Source organism: Filicampus tigris, chromosome 14, assembly GCF_054856515.1.
Source record: "Filicampus tigris isolate MCC_2025a chromosome 14, RoL_Ftig_1.0, whole genome shotgun sequence".
NCBI classification, from domain to species: domain Eukaryota; kingdom Metazoa; phylum Chordata; class Actinopteri; order Syngnathiformes; family Syngnathidae; genus Filicampus; species Filicampus tigris.
Window position 1 is genome coordinate 10,700,116 of NC_141230.1, and position 22,820 is coordinate 10,722,935.

A 22,820-nucleotide genomic window follows, 5' to 3' on the forward strand; every position below is an offset into this window, starting at 1 on the left:
TGACGTACTAACGCATAATAATTACATACTAGCTCATAATTATGACTTGGGTCAACCACCAATAACCAGGCTTTCGTGCTCCACGGAAATCTAAAATGAGAGCTTTATGAAGATATTGTGAACTTGGCAAGATATATTGGAATACAGTAACGGGGAAAAAAAATCACCCAAATCTTTCCACCGTTGTTTGTGAATGTCATACAAACGATACTATGGTGGTGGGCAGGACTACTGCTTGGTTATGATTTTGGATTGGCTGAGGGAAATGTAGTTTGGTTACGTTGCGTTCTTACTCTGAATCCCAAAGGGGCTACAGTAAAGTAAAATAAAAGTCATGGCTACAAAATCAAAATCATTGTGACCTTTTTAAGTTTGAAACTAAGCAGGAACTGACCTTCTGGTATCTGATGTGTGACAGCGAGAATACCAAGTGCTCTAAGCTTTTTGCACCATATTCTTTAATGTACTGTTTTTACTTCCAGAGGGAAAATATAATATTGTGTATTGTGTACATTGCTCCCATCCTGGTATTAAAAAAAACCTTATGATTAAATTGTTTTAATGTAGGCGGGACAAGCGCTTGGCAAACTGTGATCTGATTGGTCCTCAGTTCCAGCACTGATCAGGAACTAGTACCAAAGATGTTTAACTATGATCGTATTTTTGAGTCATAAACCTGTAGTTTGGGTCAATTTTGATAACGATTGGCCGAAACTCCACGAATAGGTAAATATTTAGTTCAAGAGATAGCGGGTGTCATTTGGAAGAAAGGGGATAGTCTCAATTCGGCTATGACCACTACGACACGATTATCTTTTGCGTAGAACATCCCTACAGTCAATGTCAAATGATCGAGGATCAGCTGCTTCCACTAGAGCCACCTCTAAAATCCACTCAGGCCGGGAAGATCGTCTAAATTGGGATCAACGGGAGACGCTAATGAAGATAAGAATCGCAGACACGGCGGCGTTGCATTAGTCACCAGGTAAGGATGAGGTTGAGGAGGAGTGATAGATTAGCCGCTTGCTAGCAGCATCTAACGCGGAAACGTCCCATTGTTGTACGCAGACTTATTTAAACAGCGTCATGTCACTTGGGGGTATTTATTTTACGTTTTGAGAGGAAAAAAGTTGGATATTACAAATTAAAGGACAAAAAGCCTCACGATATAGTTTGTTTACAGGCATCGGGATCAGTTACGGTGCTGCGTCGTCTTGTTACCATCTTGAGAGTGACTTGCGCGTTTATGTATTTGTTTGAGCGCAGGCAGGCAGCATGAATTCCCTCACTGGAAGAGCGGCGTTGCATCTGTGTAGACGCACGGCGGTTGTGGCGGCCGGCGGATTCCCCTTTCAGGCAGCGAGGGTCTGCCACGGCGGGGCGAGCTGCAAAAGCAGCGTTAGCACCAAGAAGCGCGGCTATGACATCACCAGGAACCCCCACCTCAACAAGGTAAGATGATGGGCGAAAGTCGGAGCCTCTCACTTACCTACGCAAACGTTGTAGTTAAATCATAATTACGGACAGTATTTGTGTGAAAAGCCCTTTTAGGCCAGACAACAATTAAATGAAAGTAAGTGCCGCGGTAACTGACCGTGGCATTTAAAACGTATACTGAAATTTTACGCAAATGGAGAGCGTTAAGGGTGTGTTTATTTCATATTATCTTCAACTTAATTTGTATTACGCTTATCTTCAGTGTTGTGGGTGAGCTGGAACCTGTACTGTGTTTAGGCGGATGTGCTATAGCCTATCACTAGTCCACCCTGTCGCCATTAATGTTATTTTCATGAAATTAGAAATAATTTCTATTGTAATAATTTTCCACGCAAAATAGTACAGTGGACCTTAGCTGTTCGTGGCGGTACAGGGACACAGCCCAACCAAGAATTGTGATGGTTTGCGAATACGCTATAGTTGCCATTTAAAAAAAAGGATCAATTAAAAACAAGGAATTAGCAGTGTGTTGAGTAAAAAAAATAAAAACGCGAGAAGCATTAGATCATGTTAGGAAAAAAACGCACATAAGCAAGGGTTTCCACCAGTAAATGGCAGGATCCAAAATAAAATCAGAACTGCGGATATGCGGTGGTCCACAGTCCCACTGTAATATATCGCGGTACAGTGCACCCGGGCGGCAATTGGTCATATGCAAATTCACTGATTTAGATTTTTGTGGGGAACCTTTACACTGGTATTTACTGGGGGGAAAAAAACAATCACTTTTTGTAGTTTTGGTGCTCGTGCCATAGAAATAAAGTATTAATGCCGCCATCTGGTGACATTTTGCTGCCAAGGAACTGTTGATGTGAGTTGAGGAGCTTGCTTTTGACAAAACTAGTCCTTAGCCGCCACCGTTTGGTATCTTTTGGAAATTACAGTGCAATTAAAACCCTTTTTCAATTGGGTATGGATTTTTGCTATCCATGTCAGGGCTCAGTCGCTATCCCCTGTAAATAGTACTGATTCATCATCACTATACAATGTTTTCCCGCAAATACTGACCGTTCCGTGAATATTGAAAATCCGCAGGTGTATTTTTTATAATTGCTAATAGATGCTACAAGATATTGATAAAGAACGGTCTTGCAACATAGTCCTTGTCAACAAAATGACATCAAAGCAATATTTTTCCATTGAATATGACTTTGTCCTGTGCACAAAAGTAGCAAAGAGGTGAGATTTTTGCAAATAACAGAGGATAGGTCCCCCCCCCCAAATATCTGTGAATATGCGAGTAACACTGACAAATGTACGGTATACATTATATTATACTTGGCAAGTGGCAACCCTCGTGTAGATAAAGCGGTTCAGATAATGGATGGATGGATGAAGTTCTCACACAGGCCAAAAGTATGGTTGTACTTTATTTTTTCAACTGAGAATAGCAGACATCTATTAGGCATAAGGCATCCATTAGGTTTTATTTGCAGAAATGCATTTAATTATTAAACTATTCTTATATATAACTATATATTCTTGATACTATATATGACAGGTGTCAAACTCCAGTCCTCGAGGGCCACTATTCTGCATGTTCTAGATGCTTACCCCCTCCAACACACCTGATTCAAATGATCAGGCTTTTTATCAGCAAGCTCTGATAAAAAGCCTGATCATTTGAATCAGGTGTGTTGGAGGAGGGGAACATCTAACATGCAGGATCGTCTCCCTCTAGGACCGATGGAATGTGGGAACAAAGTCGACTTGGCAATATTCTGCCATAACAGGACAGGAGGTGCAAAGTTTGACCCTTAACTCTTCTCCAGCATTATTGTGGTAAAAGCAATTGTCACTATCCGATCAGTATTTCATACGTCACGCCAGGTGCTGCATGTAAAAATATGACTGAATGAAAGCGCACACTGTTGTGGCGTCAGCTCGCTTCGCTGGGTTCCGTGCAAAAGCACAGGTAAATATAGCATCTCTGACCTGTGTTAAGAGGCTACTGAAGAGTCAATGTTGGAATGGTGAGCAGCGCTTTTCAACAGCAGCTGTTTAAACGCCTTTACGAATGTCAGCTTTACAGATGCCACGTCTGCTGAACAGGCGGTGAGTGTTGTGGGAAAGATGTCTACCGCGACACTTGGCTGGCACCAGTCACAGCAAAAATAATTGAAACAAAAGCGACGTCGTCTTTCGTTTCACTTGGGGTAAAATAGAAGGCGTCCATTTGAGATGTGGCATCGATTTAAAGGGAGACCGCAATTGGAGGAAATCGTTAATTTTTTTCTTTTATACCAATGACGTGTCTCATGTGTGTGTGTTTTCAATGGAGTAATTTTCCAAGCTGTCTTGACTTTCATTATTTAACTCTTTCACTGCCAGATATTTTCAGACCCTCTTTTACACTAACATTTGAAAAAAAAAATGAATACATTCCTGGGATTGATTGGCTGGACTGTGAAAAGACAAATACATTTGCCAATGGCAGTGAATGAGTTGAGTGCCAGTAGTTTTCTATTTTCCTGCATTATAGAGCAGTGTTAATGTTCAATGTATGCGAAATGTTACAGTAACATTAAATATACCGTTTTTGAATGAAACCTCTTGATGGTTGTACTTGGAAAAGCGACGTATTTTTGGAGGTAGTCCTCGTACAAAGTTTAAGAACCACTGCAATATATAGTAGTAGATAAACAGATAAATTAAGTGGTACAGTCTGGCTGGTAAATGTTTTACAAAGCTATATATCCATTTATAAGGGATGTTTTATGAACCTTAACAGTTAATTTAACACAGCAAGGTCTTTGCCAGGAGTTGGTGCTTTGTCGTGACCCGTGACATTCACACACCACACAATGCCCTGCAAACCAGGTGGTACCTATGGTGGTGGAAATCTTTAACTGTCTTTAAATACATAACTGTGCTTTCACTGACCCCGTCTTCACAAAGCATAATAAATACATGGTTTAAACCAGAAAATACTCTTGTTTTAAGTCAAACACTCTCTCTGCTCAGATGGACTGACTTGGGCCAAACTGATCCAACCCAAACATCCACAATGAGTCATCAGCGGGTTTGGAAGGGGACTTAAAATAAAATCAGGAAATGCCGCTCCCTTAATATTTTGATGTGTTCAGCAAGACTCTGACTAACTTCGCCTTCTTTTATTGGTTTTACTTGACCCGAGCAAGGTTACAGTTCCTTCTCAAGTCAGCGTTTCTTTGATGACTCATTGCGAAAAGCGTGCGTCAAGAAATGGGTCCTCAAGTATTTGGACAGTGAGAGAGTTTTTATGATCTTGTATATATGTTTGTTGCTGAAATGTTGGTTTCACAAAATGATTGCAATAACAGTTAAGCATGACAGTCATTTTAAGCAGAGTATCTTCATTTCCAAGCGCTCCATAGTACTTTCAGACAAAGAGACAAAACGGTAAAATGACTCATATTTGTCCCGCTTATCAGTGTGTGCGCTTGTGTTTGAAGTTATGATTAGTTAAAGTCATTTTGTAGGGCTAACATCAATGGAGTTTATTCAATGGCTCTTTGTAACAAGTTTAACTGGTTTAAGGTTGCCAGCCATTAAATAACTATAAAAGTATTATTAGGGAACATTTCTTAAAGGGCCAGTCAACCCAAACAGAATGCTGTGTTTCAACTAGTGGGCCTACTGGGAACATATTCTTGAAAAAAATGTGTTTGGGTTGATTTCCATTTTAACAATGGAAAAAAAAAAAAAAGAAGCAAATTAAGACTGAAATAAAACAAAATCCACCACTTATTTTATTTACGTGCAGTTGTGCGTGCAGTTGTGTTCAGAAAATAGTGTGAAGTGTAAAATGCCACTGTGTCCATGAATCCATCTGTAGATCTAAAACAACTTGGGACTGTTGCTTGTTTTGAGTCCAAATAGTTAGCCTCACGTCCTCTTCTGGTGATCTCTGGGACATCGAGGCAGGCCTGTCAAACAACTTTCACAATGAATCTGAAGGAGTTCCCTTGGAGTAGTCCTGTAGTGGTAGCATTCAGAGGGCACCAAGCAACGCAGACAAGTGGAGGTGATGCAAGGGGAGTGAGTTCAGCCTGTCACACCATTGGACAGAATAAATAGCATCGATATCACACTCAGCTGCGGGCCTGTTGACATGTCAGCTCATGCTACACAACAGACTTGCTTCATCGACAAAATATATCCGTTATTACTGCTTTTAGGTCTTTAGCTTTCAAATATTGATTGATTATTCCATCACATGTTTATTTTTCAAAAATTACTTGATTATTCAGTGGAATAGTTGATCATAGGGATGTTTGATACCATTTTTTTTTTCAGACCGATACCAGTACGAGTATTTACTATTTGATTTGTCACGATACATGGTACCAATACCTGTGGTGGTTTTGATGCATAAAATTTCATTCAACCCATTGACAAAAATTGTGAACAAAGACCTTTCTTGATGATGATGATTCGCTGATGTGTCATACTGCCATAGTATAGCGCAAACTACTGCTGAGGAGGACTTACTCGATGTCAGATTTGATTTACCGTAAGTATCGGTGGCTGTTATCGGCTACCTCCATGACGACCGATACCTCAAAATAAGGCTGGTTCGCACATCCCTAGTCGATAGGACACTTGATTCTAAAATAAGTGTGTGTGCGTGCCTGCGTGGGTCGGTGTGTGTGTGTGTTGTTAGCACATGTCTATGTGTCCCTTTGATTTAAAAACATATATATTTTTGATGTGACTGTGTTTTAAATGTTTGTTTTTTGTGTGTATTTGTCTCAAAGGCCAATAGGGCCTGGCATTGGAAATTAGCATTAGCAACAAATGCTATGATGCTGTGTATTATAGATTGCTTCTCATTCGTCTATGTTGTGGCATCGGTTTCTATTTAAATAAACATGAAATGAAAAAGCGACAGACCTAATTTAACTGTATCTATCAATAGAGCTCTAACTTAGAAGGAACATGAATAAATATTACATCTAATTATTTTTGATTGGCTGTACCCACCCAGGATGAGTCTGCGACCCACCAGTTGAAAACCACTGCTGTAAATAGCGCATTGAAGAAATTAAATGGACTCAATGAATCCGAGGAAAATATCAGGAAGCCCTCTCACAAATGTGGGTGTGACTCACAGTCCATTTCCTTCCCGTAGGGTATGGCTTTCACCCTGGAGGAACGCTTGCAGCTGGGCATCCACGGCCTGCTCCCCCCCTGCTTCTTGTCCCAGGATGTTCAAGTACTACGCGTCATGAAGAGCTATGAAACGCGTGTCAATCCTCTGGACAAGTGAGAACAATACTTTTAACCTTAAAGAAAACCATATCGTCTCTGTCCTGGGAAAAACACTTATGTCCAATTTTTTTGGGGAAAAAAATCACGTTAATGCGATGTCCGTAACGTGGAAACACCATTCACGTAAAAATAACAAAATTGAAAAAATGGACATAAGTGTTTTTCACATGACAGCGACGATAACCTCTGTTTGTATTGTGTTGTCTGACTGTGAACCACTAAAGCCGTTCTGTGAGAAATAATCAGTCTTGTATGAAGTACCTGTAATAAATACTGTACTGTAAAAGTACAAAGTATCTGACATTTCATGTACTTGAGGGAGGAGTTTGCGGGTTAGCTTGAAAAACAAACAAAAAACAGTTCGTCCGACAGCATATATTTCAACTTTGACCCGACAATAGAATATTATTGAAATGGTATTGTGGAAAGTCATTCCTGCCCCCATTTTATGCCTCTAATTTTATTTTTTATATTTATAAACCATGCTAGCAACGCTAGCAGTCGTGGCTAAGCTGGCCATGTTTACCATGCACGTCCACAAAGTGCACGTCTCATGCATGTTCAGGTTTGTTAGGGCTGTGGCTTTGGTCAAAGGTGCAAGGTTGGGAGGGAGGAGTGAAGTGAGGCTATATTCAAATCTTGCTAGCAGTTTGATAATTGCAAACTCCCCCTTAAAAGTAATACTTTGATGTTAGAGTAAATGTAATGTAGTCTTTGGCGAAAAGGTGATCAGTTAGAGTTGTGATTACTTTTAAGTAATTTTATTGATTTATTTTACTTTATTGTGTGTTGGCTAATGAGCAAAGTTAGCTAACACACGCTAGCCCTGCAGTTACCAGTCATGTTAGCCATACTTTAAAGAATCTCATTATAATGAAAGAACATTTGATGTTTTGACTTCACTGGATGAATCTATAATAATTTGTCCTATCACAATATGCTTCTTCGGGTTGGACGTAGGGTTTTTGAATGCCAATATTTTGTTCACTTTAGATCGCCCAAAGAGGCACTTCATCCTCCATGAAGACTTTTTTTACTCCAGTGTAGGGAAAAAAAACTAGGGGAAATATACAAGTCTAAGTAAAGTGTGTTTTACCTAGAACATGTAGTGGCATAAAAGTGAAAGTTGCCAGAAATATAAATAACGAACTAAAGTGGAGATACTTTATGCAAAAGTTTGACTTCAGTACAATAGCAAAGTATTTGTCCTCAGTTTCTCATTAGAAGACAATGAATTGCTACAAAAACCAGAATGGAAGCTGCCTCTCCGTTTTTTAGCGGCTCCCTCTCTGTGTCAGGTACATCCTGCTGATGACGCTGCAGGACAGGAATGAGAAGCTCTTCTACCGCGTGCTCACGTCGGACATCGAGGAGTTCATGCCCATTGTCTACACGCCCACCGTGGGCTTGGCTTGCCAGCAGTACGGCCTGGCCTTCAGGAGGCCACGGTAAGATTAGTACACACTCCCTATTTTACAATTACGTGACAGTATCATCGATTATGAGGTAATGAATGAGATGAGAGGCAACCAAGACAGTCCAGCTGCAATCAATTCAATGCCCTGAGAATAAAGATCCAAATGAATGTAATTATTCACAGGCACGATTTAGAGATTATGAAGTTTTGGGAAAGAAAAAAAAAAGTTAAATTTGTATGAAAAAAAAGGGAAAGAAAACAAAAACTACAGACGCACACAGTATCAGATCGGAAAGGGAAATGAGTGGTATCGAACATCACTAGAAACGACTTACTCAGCTCAACAATTACTATTGTCATCCACAGAGGACTCTTCATCACCATCCATGATAAAGGCCACATTGCAACCCTGCTCAACTCCTGGCCTGAAGAGGACATAAAAGTAAATTTGTCCTTCCCCCATCCTTTTATATCCACTTACCTCCTTCCACGCCAGTCAAATTTATTCCCTTTATTTGCATCTAGGCCATTGTGGTGACAGACGGCGAGCGTATCCTGGGATTAGGGGATCTGGGCAGCTACGGCATGGGCATTCCCGTGGGGAAATTGGCTCTGTACACAGCGTGCGGCGGCGTTCGACCGCAACAGTGCCTCCCCGTGTTGCTGGACGTGGGAACCGACAACCAGAACCTGCTCAACGATCCCCTCTACATCGGCCTGAAGCACAACCGAATCCGAGGGAAGGAGTATGACGCGCTCATCGACGAATTTATGCAGGCCGTGACGGACAAGTGAGTAGGAAAACGGCGGCCATGCGATCATCCCTCACCTTCTTGACGCGTCTCCCTGTCGGTCTGCAGGTACGGGATGAACTGCCTGATTCAGTTTGAGGACTTTGCCAACAGCAATGCCTTCCGCATCCTCAACAAATACAGGAATCGCTACTGTACCTTCAACGACGACATCCAAGGTAGCCTGCTAGGAGTGGTTACCAGCCTTTATTGATTCAAGGCACATATTTTACGTTAGAAAAATGTCATGGCACACACTAAACAAGCATGTAAAAAAAAATAAAATAAAATACTTAGACTTGTGTCTCTCAGCCTAACTGTTTTTATGTATACTTTATAAAAACTGCAGCTGTAACAAAGTGTTGGACGTATCGATTAAACTTCAAGGGAAAGTCAACCCCAAAAAATCCTTTGCAATAATATGTTCTATGCACCTTCACTAGTCTTAACACGACATTCTGATTCATATTCCATTTGTGAAATATGAGTTAAGCAGCAAAATCCACCCGTTTTTAACCATCTCGGTGGGCCGCCATTTTGTCACTTCTGTCGACGGAAAATGACATCACAGTTGCTCAGATAACGACTAATCACGGCTCACCTGTTTTCTGAAGCTGAGCAGAAAAACGGGTGGATTTACCTCTTTTAAGAGGAAGTCAACGCAAACATATTTTTTTCAAGATTATATTCTATGCAAGCCCACTAGTTGAAACAGGGCATTCTGATGGATATTGCGTTTGTGGAATAAGTGTTATTTCACCCGTTTTCAGCCATCTCTGGGGGGGCCATTTTGTCTTCTGTTGACTGAAAATGACATCACAACTGCTCACAACGACCAATCACAGCTCAGATTCAGAAAACATGTCAGCCGTGATTGGTCGTTGTGAGCAGTTGTGATGTCATTTTCGGTCGACAGAAGACAAAATGGCCGCCCCCAGAGATGGCTAAAAACGGGTGCATTTTGCTGCTTAACTCATATTGCACAAACGCACTATTAATCAGAATGCCGTGTTTCAACTATTGGGCCTGCTGGGAGCATATTCTTGAAAAAAAAAAAAATGTTTGGGTTGATTTCCACTTTAAGTCATATTCTACAAATGCTATGAATCAGAATGCTGTGTTTAGATTAGTGGAGGCTCAGCAGCACGATTTCCCATCAAGACATTTTTGGGGTTAAATTCCTCCCTTTAAAAGAATGTAGAAAGACTTTTTCTTTGTATGATGCAGACACAACAAACTTGGGAATAAACACCAACAATAATAAAATAATAATCCTTGTCATTTCAAGAATATACTTCGAGCAGGATCAAAATTCTTATGGCACGAGAGTTTCCCCGATGGCCGTGATGGGAGCTTTGTGACGGCTTGCATGGCCGGCCAAAGTGCTGCCAATATTCGGGTTTTAAAAAGTTTATTGGCTGCATGTAAACGCAGCCATTATTTGCGATAGAAGCTATCTATAACCTTGTCTTTAAAAAGTAGGAACTTTCGATACCATTTGACCTCAAACAGGAACAGCACTCCACGATCGTCATCATAGTGGCCAACATTGCCTTCTCTGTTGTCGTAAACACTATCAGAAAGCAGAAAGGTGTACATTGACAAGCTAAATCTTAATATCTGTGCCATGAAATTGTATTCATTATTCCTGAAAGTATATCATTTTATTTTCAGAGCGTTTCTTTTGCTGCATTGCTTCCAGTATGTTTGTGCATTTTAACGCCTTCAGAATCGGTAGTGCTGGTCCATGGAATTGAAACTATGTTAGCAATTGAATTGTTTGTGTTGCTAATTATTTCCATTTAAAATGGACCTCAGGGCGCCAGTTAGCTCGTTCAAAATAGTGTCAGCGTTTCCCTTGATTAGTTGGGCAGGATAAGCCGAGTTTGACGAGTGAAACAGGTCCGTGGAGATCTACACACATTAATGCATTTAATAAAAAGTATCTCCGGTGAGTATTTAATTTAATTGTTTTTATCATGTTTTCGGGCCAAAATTGATTCCAGATGATGTATGTGGCACATTTGTGTTTTGGGGATATTATTGATGGTTTCGATGTGATAGGGGAAGTCCCCACTTCAGGCCCAGGTCCAAATTTCATCGTGCAGCAATGTCTTTCTTCTCTCATAGGCACAGCCTCTGTAGCGGTGGCCGGGCTGCTGGCAGCTTTGAAGATCACCAAAAACAAACTGTCGAACCACACCTTTGTTTTCCAAGGCGCCGGCGAGGTGACCATTCTTTGTATTCCCTTCCCCCCCCCCCCCCATATGTTCTTTTAATGTTTTGTCTAGTAAATAAAAACACTGTTCTTTTCCAATCAGGCCGCTCTGGGCATCGCTCACCTGCTAATGATGGCCATGGCCAAGGAGGGCTTGTCTCGAAAGGAAGCCGCCAAAAGGATCTGGATGGTGGACTCCAAAGGTCTCATCGTGAAGGTAACGCATGCGCGTGCGTCTTGACAGGCTTCGCGTTAAAGGTGAAAACAAACGCTTCTCGTTCAGGGGCGGAGTCATCTGAACCACGAGAAGGAGGAGTTTGCGCACGAGCACCCCCACCTGAAGACCTTGGAGGAGGCCGTGCACACCATCAAGCCCACCGCCATTATCGGTGAGTTGGAAAGCGGAGCTGATGTATGACGATTGTCATTGTCGTTCCCAGAATCAGGTGTTATGTAACCTGCAGAGCTGGGCATCGCCTAACCGCCACCGCGTTCCGTCCGGCATGTTTAATCGACCGCTGTGGTCGCGGTCCATCCCTCGTCGGCGACAGCCAATCGGCGTCGAGAACGTAATCTTCATGACACAAGCAGGCGCCGCACGAGCAGTCGCGCCGCCAAACAGAGAAAACATTTCAAACCAAAACAACAGACACACGCACAGCGTGGTGATCGGTGAAATAAAAACAATATGGGGCACATGTCATTGCGTTTGTGGGACCGCAAGGTACACAACACTGTTTTATTTTTGCCTTACCCGGCCGCGTGTCAGGAATGCGGCACCTGCGTGTGACGTGGTACAGGTTAAGTCCGTTCTCGATGTCGTTTGGCTGACTGGGACCGACTGGGACCACGTGGGTGGATTAAGTATGCAGACGGCAAATAGGCGATGCCCACCTCTGGTAACCTGCCTTTTTTCTTTTATACATTTGACGGAAAAACATAGAAATTTGCTTAAGGTGACTGACCAATAGTATGAATTTGTGGCAAACCAGTCGCCCGCTGTGCCGCCCCAAATAATTTATATTTGTATAAAACATGTTCAATCATTTTTTTTTATTAAAGAATAATAATAATTAAAAAAACAATAATTGTTGCTGTCCAATGACTAGCAAATCAATTGTGATTTTTTTTTTTCAACACAATATTACAATATAATATGGATTTGTCATACACATACACAGTACATGATATTGCATTTTTATTACGGCCTTCATTCGCTGGCGGTTTGGTTTCAGTTGTTTTCTTAATATCTGCTTTCTTTTTAAACTCCACTTTATAACAGTCAGCTTTACAGATGCCATGCATGCCCTGCTGGCTACTACAACAAATGGTGTTGTCAGTCATAGGAAGGTCATTACCACCACCTTGTGTTGTTATTTTTCTGTAGCAGAAATAAAGGAAGAGTCGATTTGGGATGAAGTGTTTATTTTTTTTAAGTGGATGACATAGCAATTAAGTGGGGCACTGCATTTATTTGAGTGGATGTCCCCAATTGAATAAATATCCTAGTATCCTCGGGATTAGCGTTCCTTATTTATTTATTTGTCGGGAAAAGGATGATTCATATTTTAGTGGTTGTACGTGATAATTTGCAAGTGTAATCCAATCGTATGCGTTCCTTGAAGAACGGTTGAAGAAGAAATCAACTACAAATGGCAGGCTGAACTGTTCTTCAAATCCCAATGTGAATAGAATGTCAGCAAACGTTACGGCAGAGTAGCCATCGCTCGAATGTAAAGCGTCGTGTTGTTTTGTTTTCGTGGCTGTGAAGGAGTCGCCGCCATCGCAGGCGCGTTCACCGAGAAGATAATTCAGGACATGGCGTCCCACAACGAGCGGCCCATCATCTTCGCCCTGAGCAATCCCACCAGCAAGGCCGAGTGCACGGCAGAGCAATGTTACAACATCACCGAGGTCGGACCCCCGCAGACTTTAGCAATGGCACTTTTTTATTACACAGTGAGACAGTGAGACGAAACGTTGTGCTTCTGCTGCTCCTACGTTTGTTTTTGCAATCAGGGTCGCGGGATCTTCGCCAGCGGGAGTCCATTCAACAAGGTGACGCTGGCCGACGGACGCTCGTTCTACCCCGGCCAGGGAAACAACGCCTATGTGTTCCCTGGGGTGGCACTGGGCGTCATCGCCTGCGGAGTTCGCCACATATCCGACGACATCTTCCTCACCACTGCCGAGGTCCTTTTTTTAAAAAAATTTATTATTATTATTATTATTGCCATCACCAAGTATCATTTCTTTGTGACTTTCTGTCCTTTCCGCGATGACTATGATCAGCTGTGGTGTTTTTGTCAGGCCATCGCTGACATGGTGACCGAGGAGCATTTGGCCGAGGGTCGACTCTACCCTCCTCTTAAATCCATCAGAGAGGTGTCCTTCAAGATTGCTGTCAAGGTTCGATGTGAAATCATGTATCCGCTATAATATATGTTGTATTGTTGTATATTTTGAAATTATCATATAAATGTATATAAATGAATACATATTCAGCGGGTGTGCCATCCATTTAAGACAAATAAGTGCATTATAAATACAGTCATCTTGCCTGCTGAGCCCATTTGAACTCTGTTACTAACTGAAACAGCAGCACCTACTATAGCATGCAAACAGTCAATCTTGCAAACAGCATCCATATTCTTCTACTCCAGCCAACGTTGAAGCTCACGGTTTGATGGAGCCAACAGAAACACATCATCTGCAAAATGCAGAGAGACAATACTGAGGCCACCAAACTGGACCCCTTCAAAGCCATAGGCTGTATCTAGAATTGTGTTCAGAAATGTCATTAACGGAATCGGTGACAGAGTTTAACCCTTATCCAACTTACTGGCAGCAATGCGAACGAAACTCTTGACACCGGTTGTACAGGGACCAAACAGCCCGTATAACCTCAAGTCCTAATAATATCCATTGCTCACAAAAGGTTTGTGATACTGTATTGGGCTTTCGGGTAAAATTTCAGGATGAAATCCAAACTTGAATGCAAATGTCCAAATGGTCATCGTGTTTCAGTACACTTTGGACAACTTGCTGTTCTCAAAGAAGGAACTGAAGAGCACAGTCACAACAAGCACATTTGGACCAATACATTTCTTGGTTCAATTAGAAATGGTATTCAAACAGACTGAGACCAGAACGACGTGAAACAATTGATCAATTGTCGTGAAGCTTCAAACGGGAAGGAAGTGGCTGAGCTCAGAGTTTCACACAGGTGTTGTCAGCAGGTTGCAACGCAGATAGACAGTGGGCATCCTTGAAAATTAAAAAAAAAAAAAAAAAAAATATATATATATATGATCAATTTGTTCATACATAAAATACTGTATATGGCCCTCAAAGGGCTTTATAAAGGCAGAAATGGCCTGACTGAAAAAAAATGACCTGCCACAGCATTAGCCGAATGCCCTAATAATGTGTATGTTTTTTTTTTTCTAGGTCGTCAACTACGCGTACAAGCACAACATGGCGTCGGTGTACCCGGAGCCGAAAGACAAAGAGGCGTTTGTCCTCTCTCACATCTACAGCCCGGACTACGACTCGTTCACACTGGACACGTACGCTTGGCCGCAGGAGGCCATGAACGTGCAAGACGTGTGACCGAAATAGTGCATACTACTGTTTTTTTTTATTATTGTAATTGTTTCTTTCCTTATAGTTTAACGTCAGGGTTTCTTTGCATACCGTATAAGGCTTACACACAGCACTCCAACCCCTGACCGAATGTCTCCATGGAAACATATCACAACCTTACGTCACTCGCAATCCCCATCACTGCTTTTATAAAACATGTCTTTGTGCCTCTTCTTTGTCTTTGTGTCCCCCCCCCCCTCTTTTTGCACCCAGCAGTGGTTACAAGCTGGGCTAATAGCGCTCCCTGCCAAACGTGTGCCGTTTGTCAATATTCGGACTGAAAGTGTTGATGTGACATTTTAAAGCGTGTTGATGATGTTTAGTGCTTGAAGTTTTTAAATACAAACATTAAACTTTATATTGAACTTTCCAAAGTCACATTTGTCATGTTTTTTTTTTTTTTTACAATTGTCTTTTTAGTAGGAATCTACTGTCACGCAAATGTCATAAAGGGTTGGGAAAGAAAAAAAATCAACTGTGGCCTCATTATAGATATGTGTGCACTGAATGCTCACTTGTGGCCATGAAATACTCATTTGTGCTGGTATTTATTTTAAATGAATTTGTATGTGTTCAATGATCAGAATGTAGCTGGGAAAAGTTATTAAAATACAATTTTAAGTATGAGTTTTTGAGTAGACTCAGAACTTTTAGAAAGTACAGTAAAATCATCAGTTCATAAATACTTAATTCCAAGTAATGTAGTATGGGTTCTCAAACCCGGAATTGTTTCCAAAGGCCCCCTCATAATCCCAGTGCCAATTACATTTTTTTTTCTTCTGTCAATCACAAAAAAAAAAAAATATATATATATATATATATATATATATATATATGGATAGAAAACCTTTGTGTTGGGGAAATCTGGTTGAAAGGGGTATTTTTGTTAGTGATATTGTAAATGAAAACAATTTACTGCAGCAGTGGCAAGAAAATGGGAACAAAAAAAGTTGTCACCGGCAGCATTTCTCATACTGACCAGGCGATGGCGACACTTTTTTTTATTTTTTATGGGTGAGGTATTTTGATGCGTCTCGCGCGCAATGCGTTGCTTAGCAATCTGGTAAACTCTCAATTTGCACCGTCTCCTAAGCTTTCTGTTATGAGCACGTTTTCCTGATTAAACTGCTTTTATTATCTTTACGCCGAATTACGCCTCTTTGGTTGTTGCGCACATATTTCCAGGTTACGCATGGTGGGTGTGTCAGAAGTCGAGAGGGAGAATCTTTGCGTCCCATTCGAATAATAGATGGACTCCTTCAATTACAACTTTCTAAGTAAGGCCCTTGATTCGTCAGCACCTCGACCCAGATGACCAAAAATCACGCAATTTTCTCGGTCCCGTTACGACAAACATAAGACAACATCATGTCTACCATGTTCTTGACAATGGCCCTCGGAGGGTGAATGTCGTGAGGTTCGTGGTGTGCCACACACATTTGCCAGGCGTCCACCAGCAAAACGTTGAGACCCTTGAACATGGCGCGCAGCGTGACGTCCAGCTGCACAGAAAACCAGTCGCTGTTGTATAGGCTCGCATCCCGTTCTAGCGCCTGAGGGTTGGTCGTGCGGACCACCACCACCGTATCCGGCGCCCGGTCCAGGAGTCGCACCACCGCCTTGCGGATATGCCGGAGGCGGCGTATGTACACCTCCACGGGGAAGGTGCTAAAGTGAGACCAGATGCTGATCGCCACCACCGTGTTGGGACCGCCTGTCAGGCCGTCCAGCTCGTTGGCGATGTAACGCAACTCGCTGGTCATGATGGCGGAGAAACGGATGGGTGGGCCGTGGCAGCGATACTTGAGAAGAATGTTGTGGGTAATGTCCACCGCCATAAAGGGCCCCACCTTATTTGCACTTTTCTGAATGAATTCCTTCATCCCTGCAGGGCAGAATACAAGAGACGGAAGCAATGGTCAGAGCCAAGTGGGAGTTCTGTATCTTTCCCAAGAACACTTCAACGTAGTCACTGAAATACGATGAAATATTGTGCAATTATTCTAAGGACATACCACACAGCCCAAATGATCGCATCAGGTGTATTTTAAACCCCAACAGACTATATTATAACGTTGATAGAGTGCACTCTGATGCATATGGCTAAACCATAATTCCTATCATTTCACACTTGGACGTTAATAGGTTTCAGAGATGATTAGTGGTGTACAGGGGCGTTGCCAGGGGGGCGCAGGGGTGGGCAGTGCACATCCAACGGACACGCTCTGTACTCCTTTGAGTCTTGTAAGTCTTGCTCTCAGCCCTCAGATAACGCTCTTTTGTTTGTAGTTTTGTTTGTCACATTCGCACACTATCGCACATTCATTTATCCATGCACTTTGCACACACTTCATATATGTACATGCTCACACCCTGTATTCCTTTTTATTGTAAAGTTACTTATTATTTACAATAAAGTATTCAATTGGTGTCTGTTGTTGTCTGTGTCTCCTCATTTTTGCTACAGGCATTGACCGGCCTGTGACAGTACAATTCAGAGGTTGTTATGGTTTTTTCTTTACAGCGGAAGTCAAGCCAAACATATTTTTTTCAGGAATATGTTCCCAGCAGGCCCACTAGTTTAAACACGGCATTCTGATTAATTTTACGTTTGTGGAATATAGGTTAAGCAGAAAAATCCACTCGTTTTTAGCCATCTCTGGGGGCGGCCATTTTGTCTTCTGTCGACTGAAAATGACATCACAACTGCTCACAACGACCAATCACGTCTGACCTGTTTTCTGAATCTGAGCCGTGATTGGTCGTTGTGAGCAGTTGTGATGTAATTTTCAGTCGACGGAAGACAAAATGGCCGCCCCCAGAGATGGCTAAAAACGAGTGGATTAACACTTATTCCACAAACAGAATATTTATCAGAATGCCGTGTTTCAACTAGTGGGCCTGCATAGGACATATTCTTTTAAAAAATGTGTTTGGGTTGACTTCCGCTTTTAAGTAAATGAGCTGAATCAGTACTTCTACATTTAGTGGAGTCGTTTTGTAGTATGTGCACTCACTCAAGTACCGAGTGTGAATACTTTTCCCACATCTGTGCCCCACCTGAGCCAAGCCGCCACAACGCTGAGATGAGTACTTACCTGGAAGCACAGAGACGAGGTACTCATACCACTGGCGCATGGTGGAGTCGCCGTACATGTAGACCAACTTGTTGGTCAAACACTGAGTGATAGCAGGCGCCCCGTCAAACTGGCGCATGGGGGCGTCGCACAATGGCCTCCACGAGTCCTCATAGTAGTACCCAGACGTCACGGGATCTGGTTTATGACTGCCGCTTTCTACATTGACGACAGTAACAATGTCGTGACTAAATCACCGTCATCAAAATGTGACCGTCATTTGTCTGAAGATCCGCAGTACCTTTAATGGAAGGCAGCACGTTGATGATGTTTGTTGCGGATGCTTGGATTGGAACTTTGACGTTCACGCCACTGATCTCAAAAAGTGGATTGCAAAGGTTGCAACAGGAAGGGCAACGATTAGATATGACAAGGATATTTGTAAAGGGACAAAACAGTTCTACAGAGACAATTTTCCGGGTGAGCTAATTCAGGGATGCCAGACACATCCTTTAAACTTAACTCCTATCCTTCTGTGACACCACATCTAAAATGTGTGCCACAGATAATTAACTTTATATATATATATATATATATATATATATATATATATATATATATATATATATATATATATATATATATATATATATATATATATATATATAAAGTTAATTATATATATAAAGTTAATTATCTGTGGCACACATTTTATATATATATCCTTTTTTACCACGTGTAGAAGTACATGAACCATGAAGTTCGGTGTTTGGTGGGGAATTTAGATGTTTTAGGGTCCAATGACCATTTGATTTGAAAACTTTTCAAAAGCTTGTACTGATGTCAAAACAAGCTTAAAGCGGAAATTAACCCAAACACATTTTTTTCAAGATCATGTTCCCAGCAGGCCCACTATTTGAAACACGTCTTTCTGTTTAATATTGCGTTTGTGGAATATGAGCTAAGCAGCAAAATCCACCACCCCTTTTTAGCCATCTCAGGGGGCGGCCATTTTGTCACTTCTGTAAACTGAAAATGATATCACAACTGCTGAGGGCTCAGGTAACAACCAATCACGGCTCAGCTTCAGAAAACAGGTCAGCCGTGAGTGGTCGTTACCTTAGTCCTGAATAGTTGTGATGTCATTTTCAGTCGAAGTGACAAAAAAAAACACTCCCAGACATGGATAAAAACGGGTGGATTAACTCTTATTCCACACATGCAATATTTATCAGAATGCCCTGTTTCACCTAGAGGGCTTGCATAGAACATATTCTAGAAAAACAAATATGTTTGAGTTGTCTTCCTTCTTTAACCACAATGTTTAGAGCTGAACAATGTAACCGTTTTTCGCACATATCTTTCTATGCCATTATGAAATATCCAGACCTGGGTTTTGGGTCCACAGATTTTTTTAAACAGGCATTTCATACAGGGATAGTCCAATTCAAACAATTTCATGGATTAAGTTCCCAATACCTCAAACGTGATTTGGGGCTCAACAGCTTGTTCTGTTTGATATACCTTTTGAACAGCTCATGTCAGTCAATCATTGAGTGAACAAACCTCTGAAAGAGCAAAGCTTCCTTTTTGGTGATAATGTTTTTGAGGTAGCCTCCCTTGAAATGGTTGATTCTTGTGTCGCAGCTGAGCATTTTGGGTTTGTAGCAGTACCACGGCTCGCCGGAGTGAATGTCCGTGTAGTTGCAAAGTGGCCCCTGGTCTTGTGGCAGGCACATGTTGCACACCATTTTCTCAGAACGACGGCCGCTGCGAAAGATGCTGACGAAGAACACCCGATCGGGCCGTTTCTCCCTCAGCCTCCGCAGCACGGCGACGGCCTCGCTCGAGTGCACCATCGTGACCTCAACCTGAGCAGAGCCCTCCCACAGCAGCGGGAATCGAGCGGTAAATAGTCCGTTCTGGTGGTCCAGCACCTGCCCGGCCACGCCCGCCCTGTATTTTGGCGAGTGTAACCGAGCCAAGAGCAAATCGCCGCCGTAGCGCTTGGGGAGGCCCTTGAAATCGTGCAGGTGGATCTGCACTTCCAGCTGGTCGCCCACATACCAATGCTGGTTGTTTTTGGCGGGGACAATTGTAAACAGGCTGTGGGCCGGGTCACTCGTCTGGGACACGTTAAGCGGTTCGGGGCCAGAGGGCGGCTGAGGCCAGGCGACAGAGTCCAACAATTTGCATTCCTCTAACTCTTCTTCAAGTGACGGTGGCTGGCCCAGATGTGGACAGAAGCTGTGATTGCGATGAAATGTTGGGAGGCTCCCAGTGAGATTTGATGGCTGGATCCGGTTCTGGACATCGTGCAGTGCTGCCACTATGTGGTACTTCCAGTTCTGAAGAGATGACATGATATGTACACAAGGTCACATTTTAACAATGGATCACTGTACTGGCCAGAGAAGTACGGGGGATTAGTTGCTATTCAAATTTTATGGATGGGGCTGCCAATATTTTCTGGCCACCAGTGGAGCATGGAAAAAGGCATTTTCATTGGTTTCATCAGGAGTGCTCAAGTCCAGTCCTCAAGAGCCCCTATTCAGCCTGTTTTCTCATCCCTCATTGCCTGCAACACACCCGATTCAAATGATCACGATCGTTATCAGGCTTGTGCAAAGCTTGCTGATCATTCCGGGTGCTCTGGTTTCCTCCCACATACCAAAAACATGCACGGTGAGTTAAGTGAATACTCTAAATTGTCCCTAGCTATGACCGTGGGTGTGAATGTTTGTTTGTCCGTGTGTGTCCTGCGATTGTCTGGCAACCAATTCAGGGTGTCCCTCGCTTAGTGCCCGAAGACAGCTGAGATAGGCATGCCCGCGACCCTCGTGAGCATAAGCGGTTTGAATAATGGATGGATGTATATCTAATTTAAAAAAAAAAAAACAGATGAAGAATTAAGGTCCACTCCGATGTGTTTTTCATCTATTTTTGATGGTAGGTCGCCAAAGGGAGGTCTCACACAGGGCAGCAGACATGATAAGACATTGTGCTCTTCTAAAAATGCCCCGTATAGCAGTAGTTATCAACTCTTGTCAATCAGGGACCTGTGGCCCTGAAGATAAGAACAATGACACATTTGTTTTTGTTCAAGAACAGCCTTTGAAAATACATGTACAGGTTGTACGTTTCATTTTGTTACATTTTCAAAAGCAGTTTCAACTGAATTTGATATACCGTCTTCTAGCCAAAGGCTGGGCTGCACTCTTTTTGTTTTCGGAGCAGCTAGTGACTACAACAGTGGTTCTCAAGCTTTTGTCAGTAATGTGCCTCCTGTGAATATTTTTTCAACCAAGTAACCGCTAACCAGCACAAAGCATTTTTGAGTGGAAAAAAAAGACTTAAAACATAGTGCTGTGCAGCTGTGTGTTTTTATTCTTGAGGTATATGTTATATATCGCAATATCGATATCGCGATAGTCAACAACATCCATACCGCATGTTTTTCCAATATCGTTTTATATATATATATATATATATATATATATATATATATGTAAATGTATGTATATATGTATATATATATGTATATATATATGTATATATGTAAATGTATGTATATATATGTGTATATATATATAAAACGATATTGGAAAAACACACATATATATATATATATATATATATATATATATACACACACTCTCGCTTCTATGTGAATGCATATTCACAAAACAATGCACTCAGATTTTTGACTTGTACTCAAAGGAAAACATTCCAAACCCACAATTTTAAGTCACACTCACAACTCTCGCTTCTATGTGAACGCTTAGAAGCGAGAGTTGTATTCAAAAAACAATGCACTCACAGATTTTTGATTTGTACTCACAAGAAAACATTCCAAACCCACAATTTTGATTCGTACTCACAAGAAAAAAAATCAAGCCCTCACAATTTTGATTTGTACTCACAGGGAAATAATTAAAAGAGAAATTCTTACTATTACAGAGAGAGAGAGGGAGAGAGAACACATTCCTCTCACCTCCTCAATGATGATGTTGCGCAGCAGGACGATGAGGCCAAACAGGGTGAGAAAAGTGAGGATGTACTTCCCAACATTTAGGGACATGTTAACGGTGTCTCTGGTCCTGTAGTTCATCTGCCGCCCCCGCAGGAAAAATCATTACGACGTCGTAACTTGCTCTGTTAATAGCCGTTAAACCCCAGGTATTACTTTTGGCACCAACCAGGAAGTAACCTCACCCATACTCCACAGTGCGCCACAAAATCGGGAAGATTTTACCTATTACAAAAAATAGTTTATACTATTAACTCCTGAAATTGAATATTATTGTTGTCATTATTATTATTATTATTATTATCATTATTATTATTGAAAGCTAACAGATTCAAATATAAAGCGATTAATTGATGTGTTTTCCTACATGCTTCATAAAGTCCTTGTTTGCTGGCCGTCCTTGAATGCACCTCGGGGGGGCATAAAACAGGGCGTGTGCACTGTGCAATCTATTTGCCTTTTACTGTTAGTCCTGCACATTTTTTGTGTGTAAATAGTACGTGTCTCTTTTGATCATTGGGTGTTATGATTGGAAGTAGATATGAAAAATGGAAAAACGACTGGTTATTTCGTTTTCATATTGAAACACCCAAATTGAAATTACTCTATCCAAACGCCATACAATGACCAAAAGAGACACGGATCGTAAATGCAAAACGGTGATGTTGATTACTGTTCGTGTCACAGGCTAATTAAGTCAACCCCCCAAAAATATTTACAAAAATTCAGGCCCATTAGAAATACGGCATTTTGATTCATGTTGCGTCTATGAAATGTGAGTTAAGCAGTAAAATCCACCCGTAATAATTGAGAGAGAGAACAAGAGCATTGATTACACAAAAATAGTGTTCAGTTTAGAAGAATAACAACTGTTATAACACACACACACACA

At 41.7% G+C, this 22,820-nt stretch overlaps 2 protein-coding genes across 4 annotated transcripts; one reads left to right on the forward strand and one right to left on the reverse strand.

Moving 5' to 3' along the window:
* The first annotated feature begins 631 nt into the window (after positions 1 to 631).
* On the forward strand, positions 632 to 15,195 carry me3 (malic enzyme 3, NADP(+)-dependent, mitochondrial). 2 transcript variants are annotated; one of them, XM_086051577.1, is made up of 14 exons: positions 632 to 985; positions 1,262 to 1,452; positions 6,611 to 6,744; positions 8,049 to 8,198; positions 8,534 to 8,609; positions 8,693 to 8,958; positions 9,028 to 9,137; positions 11,089 to 11,186; positions 11,280 to 11,393; positions 11,460 to 11,565; positions 12,948 to 13,090; positions 13,196 to 13,369; positions 13,487 to 13,585; positions 14,627 to 15,195. In XM_086051577.1, exons 2-14 carry the CDS (start codon positions 1,276 to 1,278, stop codon positions 14,786 to 14,788), a joined length of 1,809 nt encoding a protein of 602 aa, XP_085907703.1. In that variant the 5' UTR covers positions 632 to 985; positions 1,262 to 1,275; the 3' UTR covers positions 14,789 to 15,195. The 2 variants fall into 2 exon arrangements, with proteins under 2 accessions (XP_085907703.1, XP_085907702.1); XM_086051576.1 differs by having other exon boundaries at positions 1,267 to 1,452.
* Positions 13,105 to 22,284, reverse strand: LOC147136304 (NXPE family member 3-like). 2 transcript variants are annotated; one of them, XM_086051578.1, is made up of 5 exons: positions 21,851 to 22,284; positions 19,465 to 20,246; positions 18,200 to 18,270; positions 17,920 to 18,117; positions 13,105 to 16,706 (listed from the first exon to the last, which is right to left on the reverse strand). In XM_086051578.1, exons 1-5 carry the CDS (start codon positions 22,007 to 22,009, stop codon positions 16,144 to 16,146), a joined length of 1,773 nt encoding a protein of 590 aa, XP_085907704.1. In that variant the 5' UTR covers positions 22,010 to 22,284; the 3' UTR covers positions 13,105 to 16,143. The 2 variants fall into 2 exon arrangements, with proteins under 2 accessions (XP_085907704.1, XP_085907705.1); XM_086051579.1 differs by having other exon boundaries at positions 21,893 to 22,283.
* Between the last annotated feature and the right edge of the window lie 536 nt (positions 22,285 to 22,820).

Bases quoted from the DNA above. Each gene is read 5' to 3' on its own strand.
- me3 (XM_086051577.1), top strand. From the start codon at position 1,276: ATGAATTCCCTCACTGGAAGAGCGGCGTTGCATCTGTGTAGACGCACG. The intron at 11,187-11,279 runs GTGACCATTCTT...TTTTCCAATCAG, and splicing joins TTTTCCAAGGCGCCGGCGAG to GCCGCTCTGGGCATCGCTCA. The intron at 11,566-12,947 runs GTGAGTTGGAAA...GTGGCTGTGAAG, and splicing joins CAAGCCCACCGCCATTATCG to GAGTCGCCGCCATCGCAGGC.
- LOC147136304 (XM_086051578.1), bottom strand. From the start codon at position 22,009: ATGAACTACAGGACCAGAGACACCGTTAACATGTCCCTAAATGTTGGG. The intron at 20,247-21,850 runs GTAAGAATTTCT...TCATCTCTTCAG, and splicing joins CCCTCTCTCTCTCTGTAATA to AACTGGAAGTACCACATAGT. The intron at 18,118-18,199 runs GTACTGCGGATC...TCGTCAATGTAG, and splicing joins CGTGCTGCCTTCCATTAAAG to AAAGCGGCAGTCATAAACCA.